Source organism: Amblyomma maculatum, chromosome 11 (assembly GCF_055883805.1).
Source record: "Amblyomma maculatum isolate TAMU_Amacu chromosome 11, ASM5588380v1, whole genome shotgun sequence".
NCBI classification, from domain to species: Eukaryota; Metazoa; Arthropoda; class Arachnida; order Ixodida; family Ixodidae; genus Amblyomma; species Amblyomma maculatum.
Window position 1 is genome coordinate 73611818 of NC_139354.1, and position 20464 is coordinate 73632281.

Genomic DNA, 20464 nt, shown 5'->3' on the forward strand with positions numbered 1-20464 from the left:
ATGAATTCTCTAAGAGGCTACGACCCGACGGAGATGGACTTCACTCTTGTACCAACATCCCAGCAGCAGCTGATGCCCCCGCAGGATCTCCCGAAGGAAGACAACAGCCATGGCTGGAACATATGGTCCCGGCGCAACGACAGAGCGGCCAAGCTAAATCCACGCCTCCCAAGAAAGAGCAGGGGAACAAAGAACACCGAGAGCCTCCTGCACCGAGACCTCCGCGTCTACCGAGTCTCAGGAATTTTCCATACAAAGTCATCATCCGACCTAAAACCACGGTGGATCTGCAATCTGTGGCTCCACGCTCCTACGATCTCGAATTAGGGATCCAAGCAGCCCTCAACACCCCTCTACAAGAAAAGCCAACGCTGCGCGTTGTTAGCCAGCAGAACATTATAATGGTGTGTACTCACTGTGAGGAAGACGCGTTCCGCCTCGCCAAGCTTAATTGTCTGCACCTCGACGGCAAGAGTATAACGGTCACCGCTTATGTTGCCTTGCCAGATGATGTCTGCAGGGGTGTCATACATAATATCAAGCCTGAAGTGAGTGATGACTCTATCTTCCAAGACGTGTCCTCACCCAGCCATTCCATCCTGGGAGCGCGCCGACTGGGCAAGACTACGTCGGCAGTCATCGTCTTCGCCGGGCAGAAGGTTCCCTTCACGGTCAACTACGGGTGGTCAGAGCGCCGCTGCTACATCTACCGGAAAACAAGGGCGGCTTGTATCAACTGTGGAACGCCAGGTCACCGAGCAGATGTCTGCCCGAAACCCAAGGGGGCTGCTTGCCAAACCTGTGGAACGCCGAGTCCATATGAGACGCACGAGTGCACACCCGTTTGCGCGCTGTGCAAGGGCCCGCACAAGACTTATGCAAGAGACTGCAAGGAGAAATTCCAGAGACCGCTGAACAAGAACGCTAGTGCCGCGTCATCAAACGCGGCATCAACAACGAAACTTGAAGATGAAGAAGATAGGAGCAGGCCAAGGCAGAAGAAGCAGCCTGCACAGCGACACAGAGGAGCGTCGTAATCAGTCTCCCGCTCTCGTTCCGCCTCCCGCGGCCGTTCCAGCTCAAGACGCCGGGCGACAGGCTCCACCCAGAACGCTAGTCACGTGGAGGCGGGTAAAGAACAAGGGAAAGAGAACCTCATCAAGACCACCGGGGTGCCGAAGAAGACGTCCTCGGGTCAGCTTTCAGATTCGAAGGTGAGCTTTGCAGAGTGGCCTCCCCTCCCCTCGTCCTCCCCTCAGAATAACACGGAGTTGGCAGCACTCAAAAAAGAGATAGAAAGTCTGAAAAAACAAGTCAGTGCTTTAACAATCCAAAACCAAGAGCTTAAGCGAGCTACTACTAGCGCAATAACCCCGGTAACTCAGCCGACTCCTCAAAACCAAAAACAGCAGGTAGTACCTAGCTCCCAGCCCGCCTTAGGCGAGGTCTATCAACAAATTATCCAAGAACTGAGGTCCTTCAAGGAGGAGTTTCAAGCTTTTCCAATTTACGTGAACGCCCAATTCCAAGAAATTCGAGAGCAGATTGCAAACAACCGACGATACACGGAGACGGAAATTTCTGCACTTCGGAAGGAACATGCGTATAAAAGACATAAGTCGAAATTCGCTCGTACAATGCAAGTGGACGAGCCATCCGATACGGATTCAACATGCCAGCCAAACCTAGAGTAAAGATCTGGCAGTGGAACTGCCGGGGATACAGGAGAAAGCAGGCTGCTCTAAATCTACTTATATCTCAGGAGTCTGACCCACCGGCAGCTATCCTAATCCAAGAACCCCACCTAATACCTATTAAACTCCAAGACTATGTCACTTACCAGCACGACCAGTTAACTGCCACGTTAGTGCACAAATTATACACTGCCATATTGCACGACCCTTTCGAGCCGGATATTGCGCACTGCTATATAACTATTCTTCCTCTCCAAAGAGGAGCGGCAAGCATGCACGTATTGAATGTATACAGCCCTCCTAAAGACAGGCACGCAAAATTGGGTTCCCTCATAAAGAAATTTCTGACCTCAGTGGGCCATTCCCCCTGCGTGATTGGGGGCGACTTCAACGCACCACACCCTTCATGGGGCTACCCGGCAGCGACACCAAAAGGCAGAAAACTGGAAGAAGTAGTGACGCAAGAAGGGTTATCGACCCTCACCGATCCCACTTACCCTACGAGGCTGGGAAACAGTGTCAGTAGAGATACGTGTCCTGACCTGACGTTCACCAAGAACATACAAAGCGCCATTTGGAAGAATACCGAACAGCACCTGGGAAGCGATCACTTCATACTCTCTCTGGAGATAAGCACAAATGCGTGCAAGCGCAAAATAGGTATCGCAAGAGTTACGAACTGGGACAGGTGGAGAAAGGCCCAGACATCTCCTGCAAACCCTATTACCGACCTAGAGGAATGGGTTAAAGATGAGGTGCACACTTTGAAAGCCTTTACAAAAGAGGTCTGTACGACAGAGGACTGCCCAGCGGTCGATACGCACCTTCTACATTTATGGGAAGCGAGGCACTCATTGACAAAGAGATGGCGCAGACAGCGGCTTAACCGCAAACTCAAGAAAAAAATAGAGGAGATAAACAAAAAGGCAGAATCCTATGCCATATCCTTAGCCAGACAGAACTGGAATTCGCTCTGTGATGGTATTCAGGGGAAGCTAGGGGTGTCAAAGACTTGGAAGCTCCTACGTGTCCTAATCGACCCCAGCAGCAGCAAGTCGGCCACTAAAGACAGGCTCACGAAGATCGTACACGCCACCCCGGGTACGGACACAGAGTTGATGGAAAAGCTCAAGACCAGGTATCTGTGCACTGACCAAGTCGTGGAACAGCCGGAGTATTCTGGGCTGCCGAATCCCGAGCTGGACATCCCACTCACGAAAGAAGAAATAAAAGCAGAAATCGCGGCCATGAGAAAAAATGCAGCTCCAGGTCCAGATCAGATAACAGCGAAGCTCTTATTTAAGCTCAGCGATGACACCATCACCTCGCTGGTGGAATGCTTCAACGAGCAGCATTGGGCTACAGGAACGTTACCAATATCCTGGAAGACAGCCGAGGTTCGGTTCATTCCGAAACCGAACAAACCCCTTAAACTGGATAATCTAAGACCGATATCGCTGACCTCGTGTTTGGGGAAACTCATAGAGAGGGTCATCAACACGAGACTGAGTAGATACTTAGAAGATAACAACCTCCTACCTAACACTCAATTCGGCTTTCGCCCACACCTATCAACACAGGACGCCCTGTTGTACCTGTACAAAGACCTCCTTGAGACACCTCCCAAGTCACAGACAAGGGCCATCCTGGCACTTGATTTGAAAGGAGCGTTCGATAACGTTCTACATAAAAATATCCTGCAAAGCCTCGCCGATACCAACTGTGGCGCAAGAACCTACAACTATATCAAAAACTTCTTATCAGCCAGGCAAGCCACTATAAACTTCGGTGGAATAAAATCAGATCTCATCACTCTAGGCCCGAGGGGAACTCCGCAAGGGGCGGTACTGTCACCCCTCTTGTTCAACTTAGCTATGAAAGATCTACCAGGCCTTCTTTCCGAAATTCCCGGCATCAAACACACATTGTATGCGGATGATGTCACTGTCTGGTGCAACTCGGGGAGTGACGCCGAGATCGAGGAGCGTCTTCAAGCAGCAGCGGACACGGTGGCCCGGTACGCCAGGGAGAGAGGCCTCCAGTGTGCGCCGGAAAAGTCCGAGTTGCTAATTCTGAAGAACCCGAGGACACCCCTAGCACAGAACATCTCGGTGTATATAGAGAGCCACCCAGTACAGAAACCCACGGAGATCAAGATCCTAGGGCAGTATATCCCGCATGGGCGACAGAACACCACCACAATGAAGAAGCTTACAACATCCACCGAGCAAATCCTCCGGATGATACATCGTATCCGAAATAAACACCATGGCATGAAGGAAAGGGACACCATCCGCTTGGTGCAAGCTTTCGTGATCTCGCGGATAATGTACGGGACGGCATTCCTTAACCTCTCCAGGTCGGAAATTGAAAAGTTGGAGACACTCATCAGGAAAGCCTACAAGACGGCCCTGGGGCTACCGAACTCCACGCCAACGGCCAAGCTCATGGCTCTAGGAGTACATAATACCCTCCAAGAGATGTGGGAAGCACAATGGCTCTCACAACTCAATAGGCTCGCACTTACAACACCCGGCAGAGAACTGCTCGAGAAGATCCATGTTAATCAGCCCTGTACAATTGACCAAAGGGAAGAGGTCCCACGCGATGTGAGAAGACGCATCAACGTGTACCCCATTCCGCGGAATATGCATCCCGCATATAACATCGAGAGGAGGATAGCAAGAGGGGAAGCCCTGCAGAAGAAATGGGACAAGCAGACTAACACCCTTTACGTGGACGCAGCAGGACCACACAATGGAGTCATGACTATCGTAGTCTCAACGCCTGCGGGGTCGATGGTGAACTGCGCCTCGGTGAAAACATCTAACCCCACTCACGCAGAGGAGGCAGCTATTGCATTAGCTGTAGCATCTAACCCCAACGCCGTTGCGCTCACTGATTCTCAAAACGCCTGTCGCAACTTCAATTACGGATTAATTCATAAGTCAGGGTTGTCATTGCTAACTAAGCACCCACCCAACCAAGTATCAATCATCTGGTTTCCCGGTCACCTGGAACTACCAGGAGGAAACGAAGCCGCTCACAGGCATGCCCGAGCTCTTCTATACCGGGCGTCTCCCCCTGATGACCATAAAGGGTGCCGTGACCTGATAGGTTTAGCAGTGTATGCTGACAATCTCGCGCCATACAGAACAGCCAGAAAGGAGTACCCAACACCACACAAATCCCTCAATAAGTTAGAAGAGAACATCCTTAGGAGACTACAAACCAACACATACCCAACACCAGCTAAATTACACCTGTGGTACCCTACACTATACTCTCCGCAGTGCCCACACTGTGGAGAGGTAGCTAACCTCTACCATATGGTGTGGGCATGCCAATTTAATCCCTTAGTTGACCCCATTCCCAACCCCTCGGAGGAGCAGTGGGAGGCTATTCTGCTCAGCGATGATCCTGACCGTCAGCACTGGCTGGTGGGGAGGGCCAGCGCAGCAGCAGCAGCCAATGGACTACCGGATTAGGCGGCCCACCCACATGTTCTGAGAATACTGAATAAATAAAGATGTTTTCAATCAAATCAATCTCTCCGTGCGGAATACAGCTTGTTGGCGACGAGGTGTGTGCGTGCGTAAGCAGTTGTGAAATTTATTACAACTTTCCTTTCGTCAAACACGGGGCGAAAGTGAAGATGTTCGCCCGCGCATACGTTGTCCCACAGGTGTGTTCCACTGGCTTCGTGCATAAAGATATCTGCTCGTTTTACCTCTTCGAGGTCATTTTGTAGTCAAAAACTTGAGTCCCAAACTGCCGAAAAAACAGCCAAAGTGGATAAAAACAAAGGAGAGTAACATCGAGTGTACATATTTATTTTATTAGGAAATTGCCATTCAAATTACTGGGTTACATTACGGAAATAATAAGCCAGAAAAGTTATTCATTATATTACCACTTTCCAAAACAGTTATTAAAGTACTGTTATTACAGTACTGCAAATTAATTACTGAGGTACCGTGACGCATTTGTTCTTCTTAGCGAAATAAAAATCGTTTTGTGCCCAACAAAAGCTCAGGAAACAGCTATGAACTTAGTTTCGAAAGAATTATTCCTAAGAAAGAATCACACCATTTATAACCGAACGAAGGAGCGTTAAGTGCAGAATGTTTCAGTGCCTAGAATAGAGGCGGACAATGTTATTGCAAACCCTTAGCCACCGCTTGTTTTAGTTACCAACCTCTTGTATATCATAGAAACAAATAATGGGTAAGCACGAACTGTCTGGTCTGCCGTGTTACCCTCTACTGCATACCGACATTTGCACGAAAATTATTCAACTCCCAGAGATTCATGATTACTCTGGTCACGAGTGCGCAGCCGGCCGACCGCAAGAACATTCGTGGGCTGGCTAGACAAAGAGTGGGCAATGGAGTGTTACAGGGAAGGCTCAGTATTTAAAAAAAAATGGTCGGTACACAAAACAAACTAAAATTCTCCGGGAACGCACTCCCTATCCTGGCCAACATAATTTTCTGCAAAACTGTTATTATTATTCTTGTAATTACCAGAAACCCACAAATGATTTTTTATAATTGTATTCGGGCGGTCAGTCCCAATGTAAAATTGATGTCGGGAACGATACGAAGCCATATCGGCTTTTGAAACAAGGAAATACTCATTTTCTAGAGCCCTGCAGAGTGAGGAAATCCGACGTTCTTTTCCGCACGCAGCAGAAACTGAGCTCACGAGGAGCGGCTAAAATGTAACGTCTCGTAATGGATGTAGCGCCTGATTCAAAACGCGTGTCCTAACCTCCCTCGCTAGGGAGCCTCACCGCTCAACTTAGAACGCGGTAGGCGTTATCGCTTACTTCGTTGCTCGACATAGCAGAAAGGATAGTCATCGTCAAGTATGGGAACGCGATTTCGAGTGGCTTGATAAAAGCTGGCCTTGCACTCTGTCAGTTTGCATTACTTCCGGAGGGAGCTTTTTCATCTTTTTAATTTCGTCGCAAGCTTAGTCAAAGCAACGCACAACGCTTCTGTGACAGAGTGCAGATTGCTGTTGAAGGTTAAACAGTGCTGGTATATTGCCATTATTTGTATTCGCGTTATTTCTGTAAAGTCGAAAATTTTCTTCTTAGCGTATCCGCGCAAGAAGATATTTAGTAATGAGAAATTGGTTATCTAGAAGGTAAGGTTGCTTTTCCCCGACGCCCAATGTTTTGGTTGGGAGGTTCTGTATTGGAATTACAAGGCCGAAGAAAAAAAATGTGGTAGGACTTTTATAAGCTGAAGCCTAAGGCTATTATCTTTTGCTACGCGACCAGTGATAGCTCAGCTGCTAACTTAGAGACGCTGCCGTTTTAACGAAGAATGTGTATTTTTCTCATTAAGGCTTCAATCGATAAGGACCGGCAATAAGGCAGTCATCATTACCACACCGAACGTTTGTGCAATCTTACTTCATAGCCAATGTGGGTTCTTGTCACGCCAGTAATGGACATTGTGTAAATTGGCATTCGAGTTCCTGCTTAGGCCTTGCCTATCACAAGCGAACTCCCAGTCTTTATTACAATTCATTAGGTGCAATTAGCAAAAATCAATCCCTTTCTTAAAGCCATTCGATGTCAGATTCATTTGAAGACGCACATAGGGTTTGCAGCTGTGTCTTGAAAATGACCAACGTGGGGCAGGGTTGGCTCCGTGCGCGTTGGCAACTTACACGTGCTCCCGGCCTAAGCGCTACGTTGCGAGGAAATCTCATCAATTCCACACATTGGTCTTTTTTTCTGAACATGGAGTGATACAGCAGTCTGAAAAATTGATTAAATATCGATATCAATTGGAGAAGGATCGGCACTCAACAACCAGGTTATTGGGCAGTATACAGTATGAATGCTAGCTCCGTGAACATTACTGCGCTGAAATAAGCGATCGCAATGTCCTGCTTCTCAGATGTGGAGTATCGGAGTTGCGCGGGCGTGGTCATTCCCACAATTAACACGAAGCGACGGGACTCTTTAATCTCGAGCGGCATTTCCACACATTGAAGTAATTTGGAACAATTGCACTGCAATAGTCTCGTCAGATGCGCACATAAAAAAAAAGCATCTCAAATGCGAACGTGTGGGCGTTTGAGAAGCAGGAGCTAATTCACGCTTAGAACAACCGTAATAACAACAGCCTAATAACACACAGCCACTGCCGCTCAAACCCCCCTTGCTACATGGACATATCTTTTTTTCAGACAGCGTTCACCCCATATCTAGGGTGTATAGGTAACTGGAAGCTCAACCTAATGCACAAAGGGATACATGATGACGACGCAAATCGAGCTCGCCGGGAATTTATAACAGAAGAGAAGTGGCACATATACAAATATAAAACTGCGGCTCAGCCCATCGGGGCTCTTAGAACCGATATCCTCGCGGCTGGCGATGACTATCTTTTTCTTACGCCGTGCGACAAAGTAGGCGATAACGCCTAACGCTGTCCAAGCGCAAGCACCTAGGCTCTCTACCCAGGGAAATTAGCACTCACGTTTCGAATTAGGCGCTGCACCCATCCCGACACGTCACCAGCGGACGTCACACTTGCGCCATACTTCCAGCGCTCCACGTGCGCTCAGTCGAGCTGCATGGCTCTGGAAAATGGTTTTTTCTTCCTTTAAAAAACTGATTTGGTATCAGCTCGTCTGCGGCATCAAACCGCCCATTGTAATTAAGCACCCAAATGGGATAATTAAAATGCTTATTAATAAACTTGTGTTAATTACACCCATAATTACAGAAGTTTTGCATCAAGTTATGCCTGCTTGGGCAGAGAGTCTGTTCCTGCAAATATTGTTTGCATGTTTTGACTGCAATTTTTCAAGGCTACTTAAAACGTTGCCTGCACCACCATATATATATATATATATATATATATATATATATATATATATATATATATATATATATATATATAATGTCAAAAGGGTCGCAATGAAAACCTAAAACATATTTATTTCGACGTTTGGGTCGTAGCCTTCAATCTCTGTAATTGTAATACCTTTAAGAAGGCGCCTGAGCGCCCTGTAAACCATTCTTGAGAAAAGTCGGGCTATGACCGAAACGTCGAAGTAAATATGTTTTACGTTTTCTAATGTGACTCTTTGAACACATTATATATTTATTCAGTTGGTTTGAAAACGTTTGACATCGCTGATATATATATATATATATATATATATATATATATATATATATATATATATATATATATATATATATATATACATACACTTATTTTTCTCGCTAGCTATGAAACGTGCATTGCCCCCATGTGCGGCATCCTGCCACCGCCGTATGTAGGTATGCATCTTGGTCATTCGCTCTGTACATTATTACAGCTTGCGCGCATCCGCGCGCGGACGCGTAGCACCCATGGGACATTGCAATGGGCAATAAAAACTGGCACTACCTGCGCTGAACTAAAAAAATAATACCAATAGCTCACTGTATGCATCATGTTGTCTGCGTCCAGGCTCCCTAACGCCCCACCTGCTGTAACACGCCGGAAAGACGACCGTCGTATTCAGTGCTAAAATTTAGGAGAAAAAAGAGTGATCAACTTGTTTTTGTTTCAGGAACAGACCTCTAACGGCTCGAGGGTAACCTGTGGCACTTTACTATTTTCATTCTCCCTCAAATGTGAAAAAACGCAAGCAATAAAAGCGTTGCACAAGTCTGAACAAAATAAAACCGCGCAGTCCACTGAAGGAGTGAAACAAGTCTTTTTCCGATTCAGCTGAAGGAGCCGCTTGAAGCCCTCATCCTTATTTGTTTGAAGCCGCCTTGGTTTCCATCCGCTCACCACGTGCTCCTGTGACGACGTCTGTGTTGCTCTAGATCTTAGGTAAGCCCCCCAAAAAAACCTGCTTTATCGAAACCTCCATCCCCTGGGATTGTTGACAAACGTGCACCATTTCCGGCATTGAAGACTCTGCTACCGCACAAAAACAGTGATAAGATATAACATTTCTACGTAGCCAGAGGGCACGGTCGAATTTATATCTATGCGCAGTTCTTATTTTTTATGCCCAATATCGCGTTGGGAGTAAAACTGATTCAGTTAAAGTGGTGGCCCTTCGCTTGAAAATATTTCAAGCACTTAAGTAGAGTGTTAGGGCGACATCTGGCGGATTTCCCGCGTCCACACTACATATCATGCTGGGAAGTACAAAAAGAGGTTTTTTTTTTTCACCATGTCGGATCCTGTTCACACAGCAACCCTTTTAATGTCTTGCGGAAATATCTCGTAAATAATTTTACTCGACACTCATATTCGCTCAGCGTCTTGACATTGATGAGTGTGGCGGGCTAACACAGATCGCTTCTCTTGCGCGAATTCATCTAAACTCTGAAGAAACGCATTGCCATTACGGCATGCGACGTGTCCCATGGAATTGTAAGCAGCGTGAGGTGTCGATCTGCCATGTTTGATGAATTTAACAATATACTTGGGATTAACGCTGATTAACTCAGTAAAGGTAATATTTCATTTTATTATAGTGCCTACCTCCAGTGAAGGCTTTTACAGGAAAGTATGAAATACCTAATACCTTTTACATGAAATACCTAATAATACTAAATATCCCAACATCAATAATTATAGACATCTCTATATATGCAAGTTTGCCACATTAAGAAGAAATACAGAAATTAAACACAGGAAAAGGCACTGTGATCTGCGGTTGCTTGCGTCAACAGAGCGAAGTGCGACGAATAAAATGCATAAATTATGTAATTACACTAGCCACGCAGGCGATGCTTGGCTTCAGTTATTGCCTCTGACCACTCAGTATGGAATGCTCACACGTAATATATACTCACTGGGAGATTTCCGGGCAGAATAGTTTTAGTTATTATTACTTCTTCGGATAGAGTAGAGATGTGTTGTGCTTTAAAAGTGAGCGCGAAGTATATTCCTCGTAGTTTTCGATAAAAGAAAGCCTGTATAAACAATAAAAAAACAAAGCTCTAGCAGCCTTCAACTTTTCTTTTTTGTCGGATTGTCCCAGTTCTGAAAAATTATAAGCTGCGATGAAATTATTCTGCTAATGTTTTTCTTTTAAATTTGTACCAAACGGTTTCCTCCCAGGTCTATTTTTCTTCCTTTATTTCAGTGAGAGTACAGTCGCACTTACAGATATGTCTATATATGTGGTCTCCGATGAGAGTAAAAGAAATGAGACGAAAGTATTTCCGCAATTTGTCGCCTGTAAGTTGCGCATATAGGTTTTCAGTGGCTTGTTGCACTTTGTTTGCCTATTTCAATAAAAGATGGAAACATCTTCATGCAGGTGTCGTTCGTATCTTATAATAAAATCACTCATGGTTGTATCAGCGCGGCTTCAATGGTTGCCAGGTTTTTTATTCCCCGCCATCATTTCTCCCCTTGGATAAGCACTTAATGAATGTGCTCAGCAAATGCTCATCCTATGAAATTTTGGTGACTCCGAGAAAATGCAAACGTTGTACCTATGAAACCTAGAAAAGCGAACGCTCCACCCGCGAAAACCTTCAACCATTTTCCTTCCACGCTCCTATATCTGCCGGGAGCCAAACGTTCGCGCACACAAGAACAGCACCATTATGCGATCACTGCCAAGAAGTGCTCTCTGTGCTGCAATAAGTCGCGGCTAAGCGCCCTGCAAGGTAAAGGTATCATTCTTTTGCGCTGATGAAAACAGAATTTGGATCACGGGGCCGAATTCGCCGTGCCTCGAGCAATAAATCGTTGATCAAAACACTGGAACATATTATGTGTATTGAAATTGACATAGTATTGGGCTGCTGCTTGCTCCGGCGCAGTGTCTAACGCAACACTTTCGTATGTGTATTGATGGCGCCAGCAATACGCAACCTTGTTTCCTGATAACCTAACTGGGCGCAGGCAGTTGCTAGAACCTACTGATTTGAACTGATTGCTTTCTTTAACGCTCAGTTCCCGGGCAAATAAAAATGTTTCTTCTCTGTGCGTTACCCGAAGTGCTTTTTGTGTCGCCAGATGTTTCTGAAGCGTGTTCTTTTGGCTTTCAACAAAGACTGCCATGCACAGGGGTGGTAACAAATTCAATGAGCTTTTTATTCACCATAGCTTGAAGTTGGCTGTTTTTTTTTGCGAAAAGTTGTTTTTGTGAAGTAAACTTCACTTTCATGAATGAAATCGATCAAATTTTAGGTTTTCTGTCAACCAACATTCCATTTTTTACGTCCCAGTTCCTTCTTCACGCTCGTTCCTTTTCTGTGCTGATTCATTGGATTTGGCGTTAGTCATTGCTGTGAAATGCACGTCCAAAGTTCCGACTCATTAGAGAACGCGTTCTAGCTATGAAACAGTTTTTACGGCTTACCGAACTAATATTAAGAAGCACTTCATATATTTGTTACCTCATGCTGGTGAATGTCTGCGTGAAAATAGAGAACCGTCCTTTTTTCTATCTGGAATGCATGAGAAAGTTTCGAATGCCGAAGCGTGGTGGCTAAAAGTTTCGCCACAACTTTGATGTTTCCTTGTGCTTTCAGTATCTTTTTCTTCAGTTTCTGTATTGTCATTATTTTGTTCTTGTGTTATGAATGCTGCCTGGAATGGGATGCAAATGTACCTTTGTGGACCCATGCATAAACTTCATGGAGAGCCCAGACTTGTACTACACTGTGTGGCAGTTCTTGTTTTACTTTTTTTGTGAAGCGTGGTTATATAAGAGCGTTTTATACGTGGTTTCTTGTGTTACTACACTGCTCCCTGTATAATACGTGTAATGTTTTCAGAGTCGGGCACTTTTAAGGGTAGAGCTGGCTCGAAGGCTAATATAGGATGTTTCAACGGCAGCTCTAGCCACTACTGTTAGGTTCAATTGAATTTCGTTATTACAAAGCGTAAACTACCGCCACGGGGCTCGTTCTGTTTCGGCTGAATATGGTGATACGCTGCGCGTGGCTGCAACATTGTGTATACGTATGGCATCACAATGCAGAAAAGCTAGCAATGTAGTCAAGGAAGCGAGCCGACGCGCTTTTCTTTTCGCGTCTTCGCTTTATTGAAGCACTACTTCCTAAAGGTGTTGATAAAATATATCATGTTGATATACCGCGCCTTCTAGGATCTTTGTTGTTTACAGAGTGTTAACAAATAGCGCAGTTCCGCTTATAATTTAGGAACAGAGTGGCAATGCAAATGTCAAGCGCACCGGATGACTGCCTTTACCTCACTGGGGACGTCGGCCGGACATAGTCGTGGCGCCGTGCACATGCGCGAAGCCTTTATGCACAACGTATCCTTTCTTGGCTAAAACAAATCATAACACGTGACGGCGGTGCGCGCTCCGCAATTGCGAATTTCTATCGACCCTAATGGGATTGGAAACGTTGCCGTAAAAAGAACATCTCATATTAACCACAAATGAACGTATTTTGTTCAAAGAGCATCTACTCCCTATACCAACAGTATGTGGTCCGCATATTTGAGCGGACGCTGCATGGCGTAACAACTCCCTTTTTTGAAGAATGAAAATCTACCCTAAATTCCACATATGCTCCGTTTTTCTTGGAGTAAAATGGTACCTCAAATGTAGCGTTTTAAATCGAACCTCGTGTACAGAGGGGGATAGAGGACAGGCCATTTAGTCTGATTTTGGCGAATTCATGCTTAGTGTGCACGCCTCCTGCATATGTACCTGAACCCGCATATTATTTGATTCTTTGCAAGCAAAGCTTAATCTGGCTGCGAATACGCAGCCTTCAGACATCACGTGACTGAAGCTGCCGGATGAAATATGCGTGGGCTCGTAAATAAGTGCCACTCAGGCATAAAAAATCCCGTCGTTGGCTATGAACCGTGCATTGCTCCCGTGTATCGTTCCACTGCCGTATATAGATATGACACTCCAGCATTCGTAGTACACATAAATTCATCTTGCACACACCCGTGCATGGGGGCATAACCCTACAAGGCAGGTCGCTGAGAGTGATAAAGCGTACGAACGTAAAAACTTTTCCATCCATTCTCAATGGGCTACATTCCGTAGGACTCTAAGCTAAAGGGCAACCAGTTACCTATTTCTTTGCATGCTGCGTCTTTTCGGTTCAATTTAATCAGCGCAATCCAGATGCCATCAAGCAATCGATACAGAAACCGAAGAAGATGATAGAAGGATTTACCATAAGCTTTCATTGCGCCCAGTAGGTTTAGAGAGCGCTATTACTTCCTGAGTATTTCACAACATCATTACTAAGCAATGCGTTCATATTTAGAAATGCTCGCATGTTGGAGGCGGCCTGCACATCCGCTTGCCGCACATGCCTGAGCGGAACGCAACACAGTCCTTCTAAGTGGCCATAATGTTTCCCTGTAGATGGTGGTGCCATTGCCGCTATTCTGGTGTAGTGTCATGGCAGCTTGCAGTGCTCGTAGATGTTTACGTGTATGTTGCTGACCAGAAATTGCAGTACAGTCCGTTCACGCAAGCTTCTCTGCTAAAGTGAACGAGTCTATACTAATTCAAAACTTTACAGCTTGAGGCGCAAAATGCACCCAAAACCTGCGTTCCCTGTATTAACTTCCAACAGTTGCGAAACGAGCATTGTAGGCGACCACGCACTCTTCTTGAAGCAAAAGTTTCAAGTCGCCAGCTTTTCGAGCCGTCTGCATCACGCAGGTTCTCACCTTAAGTGACCTTGTAGTTACTGCGCATTTCCTTTATTATAACCAGTTTAACAATATAAGTGAAAGCTATACTAAATACGTGTGGGTGATATGATTTCGTGGGTTTCACCCTTGAATGCTGCATGTTCCTTTCCACAAAACTCCTGCCTCAAAAGGGGAAAGAGCCGTGTGGTGAGCGCGTAAGTTAAATGCCAAGAGGTGGCCAAAATACTCCGTATCTGTTACCTTCTCCCTTTCACTCCCATCTTCCTTCTCTAAATTCCTGCAGACACTGCGCCTTTTTTATCATACAAACCAATGTACAAAATTACTTGTGGCTTAACTCTGGTTATCCCTATTTAAATTGCGATTTCAACGGCTGAAGCTTTTTTTGACTGCTACATTATTCCCTTGCCACGCCCTGGTGCTACTCATTGGGCACACTTAAGCTCAACCTTTAAGAGTATGCCGCGAGGGCGTAAGCTACCAGCCCACATATAAATCAGAAGGGTTCAATGCTGCTGAGCCGAATGTGGAGCGAAAGCATTAGTTGCCGGCATGGTGGTTGCCGGTAACCTAGCGTCCTTCTTCTTCTACCGTGGCTACGGCCGGTGCTATGCGACGAGCTGAAACCTGGAGCTGTAATGCTATCGCAATTTTATAGTTGAAAAATAGGAAAACTTCACTTTGACCAGGTTAAGTGTAGGTGTCCGCAATTCCGTAGCGTCCATTCAAAAATAGGCGCCTTCCTTTCCTATAAAATCTAATCTAAACAATAATTACGAAACAAAAAGTTTATTGAAAATCAGATTTTAAAGAGGATATCGCTGCAACACTCACAGCTTGCGCTCTGTCACTAGGTTCAAACCGTGCTGAAGGTCCCCTCAATGTTTCTTGAAACTCTCAGGCATTTTGCGCTGCTCGGTTTGTACGCTCGCCGACCTGATATTTTCCAGCGATAGCTTCACTGCGTGATATAAAGTCATCTGTGAGGTGGTAGTGAAAACGTTTATTAAAAAGAGAGTTACATGGAGGTTCCTCTGGGGTCAGGTTTAGTGCCCTTCCCCTCACAAGCACTTGGTGGAGTTCCTAGCACTGGACCCCAGTGGCTTCCGCTGCCGCCATTGCTCTTTTGACCAACACCTTTTGAGCTTTCAAGTCGGAGCAGGCAAGTAGGGTCGCCTCCCAGTCCTTCCAGGTGGGGTTCGAGTAAGGTGCAAAGGCAGGGTTTGAAGGGCACGCCCACACCGTGTGGAAGAGGTCCGGGGACATTTCCCCACAGTGTGGGTACTTCCCGGAGAAGGCATCGCCAAAGTGTTTAAAGTGACGCCGGGCTCATCATGGTGTTCGTAAGGAGACGAAGAAACTCGCGTTCCTCCGTTCTCGTTAATCGTTTACACGGTTGGGGGTAAAGATAATTTTTGGTACCACTGAGTAATTTCTTCGCAAGTGAAGGCTGGTGTGAATTCTTCTGAGGGGAAGGGGCACGAGGTTGCCCGGTTGGAGAGAGTGCGAATGGCGGAATCTGCTGCCTCGTTTGCTCCTTGCCCCGAGTGGGCCGGAGCACAGACTATGAAGCGGCGAAATGGACTTCCTACGTACGAGCTGTTTTTTAGTAGCGGGTAGGCCAGGTACAGGACCCAGCCCTGTTGAACGTTCCTACACGCCCCTCGAGAGTTCATTATGATTGTTTTGGAATCAGAGTGCGTTGTTGCTAATGCCATGGCGACCTCCTCTGCCTGTGTTACGTTTCGGGCTTACAGTCGTGTGTGGTATGTGTAGAGGGGTAACAGATGACGCCCCGGCGGTGTCTGCGATAATCGCGTGTATTGGATTGTGAGGTGGGCTTCTTTCAGCTCCTTGAACGAGTTCATCATGCCCTAACCTTCGAGTTTCAGGTTCGACGTGGGTATAGGGAGGTCGAGGGCCTTCTTCGCTTTTTCGCACGTGATCACCTCGAGGGTACCTTCGTCATGTTTCTTGAGGTGGAGAGAGTGGGCCGACTACAGTATTCTTTTTACGAAGGCATTGGCCAGTCATAGAGCGTCTTTTCTCCTCAGTCCCCCTTTCTTGTTCGAGACTCTGCGTACCATTCGGCCCACCTGTTCTCCCTCAGTTTTTAACTTGTCGAGGGTGGTCTTCGCCAGCTTACGCTGGTGGATGAACAGACCAAGGACTCTAATCTACTCTCTCGGGTATTGATTCTGATCCAAGTCGCAATTGTTTCTTATTTTGTATTTTTGGCAGGAAACATATGGACGAATTCCGAGCTTTTCGGTGAGCAATGAAGGCCGCATTTTGTAGCGTACTCATTCAGAGTGGTGGCTGCCTTCTGCACGCTGGCCTCCATTTTTCCCAGGAAGCTCTGAGTGGCCCATATGGAGATGTTGTCCGCCTATAGCGGGTGCTACACACGGGAGACTTTATCCAGTTGGACAGGAAGATTCTTCATTGCAATGTTGAAAATCAGCGGCGATAGCACCGCTCTAGTGCTGTTCCTCTCGTTACTAATGGGAAGGGACCGTGTTCTGCGTTCTGTGCTCTGAGGAAGGTCTGTCTGTCTGACAGGAAGCGTTTTATATACTCGAAAGCGTTCTTTCCACACCCCGTCTCCGAAAGGTGTGTCAAGATAGCCTAGTGCGTCACATTATCGAAGGCTCCCTTCTGATCTCGGGCAAGCACTATCTTATCCCCGTTCGAATGTTCTATCGAATTTAGGATCTCCCTGCTAAGCTGTAGCAGGACGGTCTGAGCTTATTTATTTGGCTTGAAGCCATACATCGAGTCGGCGAAGACATCTGTTTTCTAGATATTTGGAGAGTCTGTCTCTGACCATTGTTTCCATCGATTTAACCACGCACGACGTCAGAGAAATAGGCCTAAGGTCGTCCATATATATAGCTTTGCCCGCCTTTCGGATGGAAGTTATGAGTGCCGTCTTTCATTCTGTGGGAAGAGGAACTCCCCCCTTCAAATCGAATTAATGTGTTCCTAGAGGTGGAGGAGGTGGGCATTAACATCCGTCACCGCCTCTGAGAGCTTTACCCGCGTTTCCTTAAAGCGGAGGTTTGTTAGCCGCTGTTTCTTTAGGTTTGGTATTTCTGCTCCTGGATAGCAGCACTATTATATTATTTTCTGAATTTTGCCCAGTCCGGCAGCCTAGTCTGCTCCGTCGGTCTGGTAAGGACTTTAGGGCGGAGAGTTATATTGATCAGACAGTGGTCACTACCGAGTGTTTCCTCCGTATTCGTCCACTTCACTCGCCTCGCGTCTTTGAAAAGGTCAAGTCCGGCCATGTATCCCTCTGTGCCGAGTTGCCAATCCGTGTGGGGTACGCGTGGGTTGGTTTGTGTTAGCCCTAATGTGGTCGCTGTCCCCGCTAGCTTCCGCCCTCGTATGTCCTCTCGGTCATAGTCCCATGAGAGGCTCTGTGCGTTGAAATCTCTTATCACTAGTAGCGGATCTCGTCCCGGTTCCCTGATAGTCCTGCTCTGGTGTATGAAGAAGGTTAAGATTTTTCCTTTAGGAGAGCAGTACACGTTCAGCATGTGTGAACGGCGGATTATCTTTTTTTTATGGGTAGGAGAGTCACCATCACGTATGAAAAGCTGACTTAAAATTCCAGACCTATTAAATTTGATGTTAATTTGTTGTGTACGAAGACGTATGTTAGGGGGTCGAGGTGGAACTTTTTTGTAGTTTGTGAGGCTCGCGTTCCCGCTTGGCTCCTATACGACCACCACTGGCGGAGTATGCTCGTACAGGAAATGTGCATCCCAAGATCCCCTCTCTTAATCATTGATTGAAAATCTCGCCTATTCCACTGTGTTAAAAATTTAGGGCTCTGTTGTTTTTGTACCTCCATATTGTGCTTGGCTATTGCTATTCTGGAGTGGGAGCTGCTGCAACTTCTCGTCCTCACTGAGCACCCTACGCATCTTGTGTGTTAGCAGATTCGTGGGTCTCCTTGTGTTAGCATACTAGCGAACCATCATCGATTTCGCTATCTGTCGTGATGCTATGGAGGGAATGAATTTTTGTATCCTTCTCATCATAACTTATAGTTTGCTTTCCATGTAAAGCTGTGCATCGCTTCCATTGCCTCCTCTTGCTGAGGTGGCTTGGATTTAGCTAGTGCAGTTTCTATTTTGTTGGTTAGCTCCTATATTTGCGCTTTTAGGGCGGCTATCTGTTTTCTAGGCTAAATCTCTACCGAGTTGGGTGTAGGTGGAGAGGTAGTATTGGGAGGATGAGGGGCGACCCCACTCACCTGATGCTTCCCGTTCTTGACCATGTTGGCCGAGGGCCTCTCTTGATTGTTTCGGTCAGAATTTGGCTCCATGTTAATTAGATGTTGCGGGATATTCCCGCTCCCTTTTTTTCTTGTTTTTCTTCATGTTGCTGGATTGTTGCTGCTCTTTAATACGGAATTTCGCAGTGCAGTCGTTAGAGTTCGTGACATGTGCGCCGCCATATACCGTACATTTCGGTTGCACTTGTGAAGGGTCCGCACCCGCTCCATAAACGAAGTATGCGTTACAAAGAGTCCGCAGTTTTCTTGCCTCGATGTCGGGCAGGTGTCTGCCCTATGTGCCACCGTTCCACGCAGGTAACAGGCTTGTATGGTGCGACGGTAAGTGGCTACCGATATACCTTGCGCGTTGTACAGCACATCTTTGTGCTAGTACTTCCTTTCTAAGGTGACCCTTGCTTTTTTCGAAGTGGTGAACTTTCGAATTTCCAGAATTTTGCTCTCTCTGTGAAAGCTTCTCAACTTCCCTCGCAGGAATTCGGTGGTATCCTGATTGGCCACTGTGATGACTTTGTGTACCAGGTTGTCTTCACTTTGCTTTACGTGTCCACACAGATAGAGGTATTTCCCTTGTGTTCGGATTGGAAAGTCCCCGACCAGTCTGTTTGCCACGTGGATGCTCGACGTGCCCACGATGATCAGGTTTTGGTCCGGGGACACTTTAAAGCAAACATTATCCGCTTCGGCCTCACAGACTCGTTGTCATCTAGGCTAGGTCCCACTCGCCGTGTTGCAAGTTCTTCACGTTGGTCGCCGTTAGTGGTTTGATGATTAGCACTACGTCATCTGGTCTGAATCTGCACAGAAACTTTGGCTTCCATGAAGCTCTGACTTGCCTTGGGCCGCCGGCTACGCACTCCCTTGGTTTCGAGTCGGGTTGCGCGTGGTGGTTGGTTGGTTGATTGCACAACTTTTATTTCCATATGAAATGGACGTCCTCTTTCCCGCCCCCGGCACGCCTGCCGGGGAAGACGAGGAGTCGTGCGTCCGCGAATTAGAGGCTGGCAGGTAGCCTTTGGCTTGATGCGGCCTCTTCCCCTAGATGGGCGGTGCGGTGCTGGATCACAGGGTTCGCGCTTCGTAGCATGGTATCCCAGGCTACTCCACTTATAATATTTTGTCCTATCCCTGGAGATTGTGGGCACTTCCAATTTATGTGGTCGAGGGTCCCTCTCGCCCCACAGGGTTTGCACACATCATTATCCCTAAGGTCTGGTAGCGCGTGAAACACCCAGACCGTGTTCATGAACGTATTACTTTGTAGCTGCCTCCACGCGAAAGGTTCTCTATTATTTAGGCTAACATCTGGCGGGGGTACCAGTCTACATTCCAATTTATAATGGTCGATGATTTCCCCGTAGTTTTGCACACGCTCGTCGTATGCCCAGTGTTCGAGGTGCCCGACGGCTACCCGGAAGTAGAGACCTCGGGCTAGCTCGTGAGCCGCCTCGTTACCAGGGACTGCAGCGTGAGCGAGTGTCCAAATTAACTGAATTGGCATTCTTTGGGTGAGGATTTTGGCCGCCTCTGACGATATTCTGCCCTTTCCAAAATTTTGAATGGAAGTTTTTCTGTCGCTAATTATGAACTTGGCTTCCGTTCCTACGCAAGCTATCACTGTCATCACCTCCTGCGCAGTCTCTATGTTGCGGCCTCTGATGGCTGCTGCGGATACCGCCGCCCCTCAGCCACCGATTATCGAAGCTACCCCTACACCTGTTCTGCCACTTGTCGAAATGAGCCGAAGCTCTAGAGCGGCGGTTCAAGAACATGGGATCGAAGGAAGTAGTCTATGTTGATGAGGGCCA

General features: G+C 46.8%; 1 protein-coding gene across 1 annotated transcript in view; it reads left to right on the forward strand.

Annotated features, from left to right (window-relative positions):
- LOC146174163 (putative aminopeptidase PLBD2) overlaps positions 1–20464 on the forward strand; it is an 87021-nt gene continuing 66557 nt past the window's right edge. Inside the window, exons 1-2 of the mRNA XM_084585331.1 lie at positions 1–234; positions 19131–19411. Coding sequence (XP_084441457.1) covers positions 1–234; positions 19131–19411 — 515 coding nt within the window. The remainder of the gene's footprint in view (positions 235–19130; positions 19412–20464) is intronic.